At 42.4% G+C, this 8682-nt stretch overlaps 1 protein-coding gene across 2 annotated transcripts in view; it reads left to right on the forward strand.

Moving 5' to 3' along the window:
- Pik3c3 (phosphatidylinositol 3-kinase, catalytic subunit type 3) overlaps positions 1-2051 on the forward strand; it is an 83870-nt gene extending 81819 nt beyond the window's left edge. Inside the window, exon 25 of one of the 2 annotated variants that reach the window (XM_006254488.5) lies at positions 1622-2045. In XM_006254488.5, the coding sequence (XP_006254550.1) occupies positions 1622-1636 (15 nt within the window). In that variant the 3' untranslated portion in view covers positions 1637-2045. Of the gene's footprint in view, positions 1-1621 lie in introns of both variants that reach the window. The other variant, NM_022958.2, reaches the window with a different exon arrangement.
- The last annotated feature ends 6631 nt before the right edge of the window (positions 2052-8682 follow it).

An 8682-nucleotide genomic window follows, 5' to 3' on the forward strand; every position in this document is an offset into this window, starting at 1 on the left:
AGTGTTGCTCAGCTGAATATAGTTGTTGGCAAAGGTTGAGGCCTCGAAGGCTTTTCCCACGTTTGTTGGTTTCGCCTTGTTCAGGTCGTGTTTAGAGTCATGCTGGTAAGAAGTTCTGGGTGTAACTTCTAATATTACTAGGAGACAATCTCACAGCAAGCTCCCTGATTCTGTTCCTTCTTCTGCAATATTCCCTGAGCCTTAGGCCTGGGCTTGCTTCGGCCCTTTTTAAAATAGTACTTCAGGTGTTGGGAGCTGATTGGCGCCAACTCTCAAGTTTAGTTTCTTAATCTTTTTCCCCCCAGGCAGACACTTTTGAAGTGTTTAAGAAAGCATTTGAGACCGTCTGTTCAGCCACAGGATTTTTCTCACACACAAAAAAACATACATAAACACACATGGAGATTTATTTCTGAAATGTTTCCAGGATCTCAGACTGTTATCATTTCAGTCTGGGTCCTTTACAGTTTGCCTTTTACCAGCATGTTCAGTATTTATCACGTGAAAGTTTTTAAAAGACCCTTGTAGGTTTCGTGACAGTCCCTCTCTGCAGTGTCTCCCTGACCCCAGCCAGCAATGCACCTCTCCTGCTTGTGAGAGGACTCTAGGGATATGTTCTTATAACTGGGCTGCCTTGTCTGGCCCCAGGGGGAGAGGAAACGCCTAGCCTCGAAGACACTTGAAGTGCCAGGATTGGGGGAGCCTAGCAGGGGCTCACAAAGAGGAGGAGAGAGGGGAGGCAGGAAGGGAGGAGTGACCTGGAAGGGGGCAGTGAGCAGGAGGTAAAGAGAATAAGTAAAAGGGGAATAAAGAAAAGAGTTGAGTTCCAGAGTGTCCGGATCTCTCTGTTGGGTGTAAAACATCTGCCAATGTTACCCATTGAACCTACCCTGCTTCTTGCCTTGTGATTTTGTGTTTATCAAGAACCTTTAGAGAGTTCTTTGATGGATCCTTTAATAAAAATACTTAAATTGATTCTGAAAATGTAAATTATTTCTTTCATTAACATAAAATAAACATTTTCCCATAACTTTACTCAAGTTGATCAGATTAAATTCAATGGGAATCTTGGCAGTAGGTGTCTGCACACTATAACTTTTGACAGTAAGATTTCTCGCTGTCATTTCCCACAAGATGGAGTTCATAGGCACTAAAAGCATGAGGGGTATTAGTGATATTGGATGCACCCATCTTGGACTCAGCTGTTTGCTGGCTTTGTCCTTTGATGATTGCTTTAGGCTTGTGTTCAGACCAATACAGAATTCAGCACATCCATTCTGGAAGAAATCGCAGCCAGCCTGTTATTGGCAGAACGGGGTACTGAGAGCTAGGCCTAGTCTCTGGAGTGTAACTTAGGATGGTTCGCCTTCCTGTGCTGGGTGCAGCTTCTTTTTTCTCCTACATAATACTCTGTCATCTTGCTCTTATGCTACAATGAGCAGCAACTCTTCCCCCAAACATTTTCTCACATAACTGATTCCCCAGAAAGCCCCGGGAACCCTATACACAGTCACTTCGATCCTGATTCCCTTGGGATGTTTAGCAAACCTTTTATTGATTGTTATTTAATCTTTCTTCATAAACAGAAAACTAAATTAGTTTTTGTTTTTAATTTTGATAGTACTGGAGAAAATGAAAGTGGATTTGACCCATCGTGATGCCTGACTTAGTAAGAAAACACATGAGAAACCACTGCTGTGTACTGAGGACATTAGAGAAAGAACCAGGAAGAGAAGGTGTCCAGGAGTTACGGCATGCTCAAGCTTTGTGCCAGTGGACGCCACTGCTGAAATCCGGCCGAGAGGGTTTGTCTAAAGCTGCTGCTGTAGCGTAGGCCTCAGATCTGCAATTCCAAACCTCAGAGGCTGAAGCATGAAGAGTATCACAGTTGTGAAGCCATCCTCAGCTGCAAATGACTTCTGGGTTGGACAAAAAGCACTGTATATTTGTTTTATAATGTATAAAGATGGAGAATGGATTATGTATATGTTTTAAGAATTCAGGGGAAGTTCTATTAGGAAACAGTAAAGCATTTTAGCCTCTGAGTCTGATAGGCCTTGTTTTCCTTTTCCGTAAGGATAGCCCATCTTTCTCAATTTTTGAAGATTTTTTTTTCTCCTCTTTTCCTCTTTACTTACCCCATTTTTGTTTATTTTTTTTCTGCTTAATTTATGTAATACTTTGCTTTTACATTTTCACCAAGTTTTATACACTACGGTACATTCTTTTTATAGTTGAAGCATTGATTTTTTTTTTTTTTTTTAGAAAGGTTTGGTGGGCAGGGCATAGTGAGAAATCAGGACTCAGGGGTACACAGCATTGGCCCAGCCCTGGACCTGAGGCCTGGGACCTGGAACACGTCTGCTGTTTCTGCAGGCAACACTGCAGAGCATCTCTGCAGAGGTGGTAGAGTTGTGTGCAAGAAGTCAATAGGAACAGCGGCTTCTGCCTAGTGACACATGGAGAGGTCCACAGTCAAGGGAGTGCTTTGAGTTGGGGGCAACATTTTAAGAACAGTCCTCTTAGAGCTATGCATACTGAGGTTTTATTTTCTAAACTACAGCTCACAGCACTCCGGGGTTGAGTACATGTAAAGAGGAAGGTGAAGTGTGGTGCGATGGTAGATACTGTGACTCAGTCCATGTGGCACAGCATACGTTACCGTTCTGCAGTAATTGACACAAGGATTTACCTGTGTCAGTGTGCATGGGGACTGGGGACAGTGTGGGGAAGCACGGTGTGGGGTTAGAGAGCAACTGTTAAAAGGTCTCTTCTACCTACTGTGCTCCAGGGAGCAAACTCAGGTGGCCAGAAGTGGTGGCAAATATCTCTCTTTACTCAGTGAGCCATCTTGCTGTTCCAATAACTTTTTTTTCCCATGCAGACAGATTTGGAATAACTCAAGCATGAATCCATCCTTTCTGATCTAAGCAAAGTAATGTTTGCCTTTCAACACCAAAATTCCTACCAATCTAGCTTTTTTTTTTTTCCTGAAGAATATTTGACAAAAACGAGCATCTACAATGATTGAGTCCCTCAAGTATATCTGCATATTCATGTATTGTGGTCATGGGACTTTGTAAGGAAAAGGAGTATTCATGCTTAAGGCCCAGTAAATACTAAATTTCAAATAACAGGTTGTATAAAGGTTAAATTACTGCACAGTTTCCAAGAGTTCCGTTAATATTATTTCTGTAAAGCCAGCACAGTTAAGGGAACATCCCTTAACTCCATGATTGCTAGGACAGGGCCCCTTAGATTCTTCTTTATCATCTCAGTTTGCATAAAGCACTCATGCAGATTAGAAGAATGATAACAAGGAAAAGATCTTACAAATCACCATTAGAAATGTGTGCCCAAGGTGACTGGCCAGGTACCCTTTCTCCTTTCCTCCATGTGTCGGTGTCATTTTTCAGGGTCGGAAGCCTTAACCCTTCTGTGGTTTTCAGAGCCCTTGTTGCTAACAACTCGGCTTCTGTACGAGGTTTCCACAGCTTTAGAATCATCATATTAGTGGTTGGATATTTCCGTTTTTACGTCTCCTGTCTCTGGTTGGCAGCTGTCGTGGTTAATATCTTCAGCTTTAAGTGTGTATGGACTCCTCATGTGTGCTGTCGCATAGGAAACCAATCCTCCCACAAACAAGTAAGCAAGCGAGCAAAGTCAGATACTGAGCTCTTGCTGTCATCTACTAAGCATTTTGGAGTTCATGGTCAGATAAAATTGTATCCTCTCACTGATCTTTACAAACCCACTGTATTCTATGGATAGAAGCCTCCGTCAAACAGCACTGTGGAAGTAGTTTTGCATTGATAGGCAGTTCTGTTCAGGCAAATGCTGGACAAGACTTGCCTGGGCTTGACTCCACCACGACTGCTTCCCACTGCCTAATGTTTTGTGCCCTAAGCCAGACCTGATACCGCCCTACCACCTCCCACCTACAGCCACTGTCTGTCTCCAGAGCTGTGCCTTCACGCTCAGTACCCGTCCTTCCTCCTAGGTCCCAAACAACCTTTTAAACTTAGTTTCAAAAATTAGCTTTGGTGTTTTTAAAGTTTAACATACGAATACCGCCCTACTCTTGAAAATGTGTCTCTGCATTTGTCTTGAATGTGAGTGTGTTTTCTAACTTTCCTTTTTTCCCCCGCTTTGTTTTTTGGTTTTCGTGTGTGTGTGTGTGTGTGTGTGTGTGTGTGTGTGTGTGTGTGTGTGTGTGTTTTCATTTTTAGCTTTTCGAGGTGGCTGTATTACCTAGAGCTGCCCTGTAACTTTCATTGTACTGTAGGCCGCTCACAGGCTCTCTGTGTCCTTTTCTCTTTTGCTGCTGTGATAATAGAGCATAAGGAACCAAAGGTGTGTTTGAGCCCACACTCTTTCATGGTGGGAAGTGAGGGCAGCGGGAGCTTGAAACAGCTGGCACTACATCTGGAGTCGGAAGACAGCAACCAGTGCTCCTGCTGGTGCCCAGCTGGCCAGCTCTGCCCCAGCCTGTCCAGAATTTAAACCAAATTCTTTACTGGTCTCCAGAATTTGAGATTTAGAGCTTCCTAGAGATTTACTACTTTGGTGGTTATGTGGGGATGGGAGTGTCATTTTCTTTTTGGTCGACGTCACTGGAGGAGCATCGTGGTAATAAGGCATTAAGAGGAAGGAATATTGGAGATGGAAAATGCCTGGTGAGTAGAGTAGCAATAGTCTCTCTGCTACTCAGTCGTGAATTTGCTGAGCAGGGAACCCTGGGAAAAAGAAAAGCTGCTCTGGTGGAAGATGTCAAAAGACTGAGATTAGATGTGGTGATGTCACAATCAGACTTGGCCCGTCAGATGTTTCTATTTTCAGATAGTGACTGTTGGGAAAATACTTGATTGGAAGGGGTGGAATGTGTGCTAGGGCCCTTTCAGAATGTCAAACTTAAGGCTAAACAAGCTAATCTTAACAATTGAAATTCCAGGTGACTGAAGAAGAGCTCAGCTATTGAATGATCACATGGAGTTTCGTGGTGAGCTAGATGGTTGATAATATGCTAAGAAAACCTCAGACTGATTACCTTCAAATTTGTGGGATTTTTTTTTCCTGCAAAATGGAGCAAGCACTAGAGTCTAAAAAACAAGTTAGTTTGTTCCCACGTCCTTAGTTTTAGGGACGTAATTTTGACAGGAACCTCCAATTACATCTGCAAGCAGTGTTTGAACTGTTACCTAAGACGCATCCTAACAGGTGTATTTTGGGGTCAGAGGAAGGTCTTTTCTGCAAGAGCTAGAAGTATATTCTGCCAAAGCAACAAAGCGACTTATTAACCTGTAAAGCTTTTTCAATTACCAAAACCAATCACCATGCTACATTTAAGAATGTCCATCAAGGTAACATCTACTATTAATTTTGTGTTTTATAGTTTCTTAGTATAACAGTAATCTATAATTAAACTTATTGTGAGATATTTACTATTGTGGTATTAATATAATGTGCTTAAATACATGTGTAAGGTGCATAAGCACATTTCCCATAGGATATAACTCCTCTTACATTGCATTGAAATGTTCATTTGTTTCATATATTTTTATTCTTTGAGAATTTCTCACATGTGTTTTGATTTTATCCTCCCCCTCCAACTCCTTCTGGACTCCCCTCCAAATATCATGCTGTCCTCTTATTTTTTATGTACTTCTTCTGAGTCCTGTGTATGCATGGGTGTTGGGCCATCCACTGGAGAAGGGGCAGCCTACAGTGACCACAACCAAAAAGAAAAGGACTCTTCCATCGCCAAAGAACCATCGCTTTCAAATAGCTCCTCAGGTTGTCGCACCACCCCCATCCCAGTCCTTCCTGGAGTTTGGACTGGAAGGTCTTCTACAGGTAGCTGCAGCTACTGTGAGCTCGTGAGAGCAGCCGCCATATCATGCCATGAAGATTGAATATAGCATTCCGTCTCATCCTCCATTTGCAGGTAGAGTTGCAGATGTCCCGTTTAGGACTAAGATCTCACAGTCATTTTTTGTCATCACCTTGGCCTGTTGAGTGTCCATTGACTGTAAAAAGTTTCTCCAACTGAGGTTGAAAGCACAAACTTTTGCTTATAAACATTAAGTACTTAGAACTTAATGTTTCTAGTGTGACAACATGACATTTCACAAAATAGCAGTAGTAGACCCTACCACCACCAGGACCTATGACCTCCTGAGCCCTGTGCTGTTGGCCGGGTAGCTGAGAGTGGAGATCATTTATTTAAACAGCTCTATTACAGCCTCAGATGGTGGTCATGATGCAGGGAGCCATGATGCAGGGAGTAGTAGGGCAAGGGCAGGAAGCAAATCTGTAGGAAGTGAGAATCCATGTCCCGTGGAAGAGCAGTTCTCCCCTGTAAGGAGAAGGCTCTGGGCCAGGTCCCTGGCTGCACAAGTGAAAAGGAGATGCTGATGCATGTGGAAGAATGAAGGCTCCTGTGTCGGCCCCCACCACATCCAGGTAGACCTTCTGTCCAGTTCTACCCAATAGATAGCATAGCAACTGTGCTCACCGTCCCAGCCAACCCAGTTTCTTGTCACACACACAATGCTTTTCAACAATGGCATGTTCTTTCCCTTCTCTAATGGCCTTGTTTTGTACACAACAGGCAGGCACACACCCACTGCTCATGATGGCTAAAGCGGGGAGTGCTGTTAACACACGTCGCTCTTGTCCTCGACTCCTTGTAGAGCTGTGGTATTCCTGGGCTTCCCATGGGTATTATGGCAGAGAGCACAGCCTCGGCTTCCTCGCCCTTTCCTTGGCACTTTTCCTGTGTTAACACAGACTTTCCATATTCCGCACTTGGGAAAACTTAGTTATAAAGGGCTGTTGCCACTGAAATTCATCACACAAATAAAGCTTTCCCCATAAACTATCTAGAACTAACCTTTGTTGCATCATTGAGGTTTTAAGTTTTAAAAACACCCAAGCACCCGGGAGAGGAAAAGAGGACATTTGAGCTCTTGATTAATAAATATTCTGAAGACTCTTCCTAGTCTGCCCAACGACAACAGACAATAAAGTACTCTTCAGGCTTAAGCAAATTAGATTTTCATCACTAGCTACTTTCACTTATTCACATAGAAAGCCCAGCCCATTGCCAGTTGCTTCATCTTGGGTAATTAAGAACATGAAGAGAAGGAAACAGTACAGATAGTGACGCCCGGATGACATCAGCTGGAGAACAGAGAAGGTTGGAGAAATTTGGGTGGAAACAGTTTGGTCAAGTATAAAGATAACGGGGGAGGGGTCTCCTTTGCAGGGACTTCCCATTATAGGCAACTGATGTGCCATTGGAAAGTTGAAACTTAAAAGGTTTTAAGCATTTTTCTTAGAATTTGTGATCTTTTTTCCCTCTTTAATAAAAAATTCAATGGCCTTTGTTCTTTGTGAAATGCGGTTTTAATCTGCCCGTCTAACAAGTGAATTTATAAAATTAAGCATGTGATAGGTAATGCGTGATAGATAGCTTAATCACTATTTTTAGTTTTGTTCCCTTGAGACTATAATTTAACCTGCATTTCCCCCTTCCCTTTCCTCTAAACCCTTTATTATATCCTTCTGTGCTCTGCTTCAATCTCCTGGCCTCTTCTCCCCTTACTGTTGCTGTGTGCATGTGTCTGTACATCTGTATTCCTAGATGACCTGCCCTGTCTGTGTAATGTCCTTTGATTGTGTGCTTTTAGGGCTGAACTGGCATTGGACAGCCCATTGATGTGCTCTTCCCTGGGGACCATCTCTGCTGCTCTGAGCTTTCCTCAGTTCCCTGCAGTTCTCTGTTTAGGGTAAAGGCCTCATGGGTTTTTCACCAAAGGCAGAGATGGCTCTAAGCAAATACACAGTAATGTGTATTCATAGGTGACTGGAAGTGTGAGCATCCCGGAAGCTCCTCTTCATTTTAATTTTCTTATTTGTATTTTCTTTTATTGAAACAAAAAATTTACAACTTTTCTAACAAAAGCTTAGTAACTATAAAAATCTTAAACATGGGGAGAAATCAGTATTAGAAAACTGAATAGAAGTACATGGGCTACATTAATGGAGGCACCAGGACTTCTTCCAGGAAGCCATAGTGGCCCCACTGGGATTAGAGAGGTTGAGAGATTGTGGTAGGAGTGTTTTTAGGTCACTAATCTTTTAAACAGCATGATGAATAGTTTGAAAGAAAATTTTAGTGAGGGGATGCCAGTAAAAGCTATGCCTTGGGCTAAGAAAAAAATGATTGCAAACTTAGATTTATGTACTTATTTATACATATATATGCATATTTTTTATATCCAGTCAATTGATTTTTAAATATCAGTGACTGTTGAACTCTCCATATGCAGATAAAGGAGTTCATATTGGAGTAGAGGAAGAGAGACTAATTTCCATAAGAACAAGTCATAAACTGAAGAAAAGTGTTACTATTAACTGTCACCGTCTTGACTTTGACAAAATATGAAACATTGATTTCTAAGACATCAGAGATCCTAAGAAAAGCAAAAGCAGCAAACAATGGGGTGTGCAGGCAAGGATTCGTTAGGAATTGAGATACCGACTGTGTGTCACCAGGAGCTTGAAAAATTAGCTGGGCTGCTGGAGAGGAACATTTGTCTGAGTGTGATGGATAGAAGGGATCAAAACGCCCGCGTTAGCAGAGGTTTTTGAATCTAAATAAGCTGCTTAATATTGCTG

Source organism: Rattus norvegicus, chromosome 18 (genome assembly GCF_036323735.1).
Source record: "Rattus norvegicus strain BN/NHsdMcwi chromosome 18, GRCr8, whole genome shotgun sequence".
NCBI lineage: Eukaryota > Metazoa > Chordata > Mammalia > Rodentia > Muridae > Rattus > Rattus norvegicus.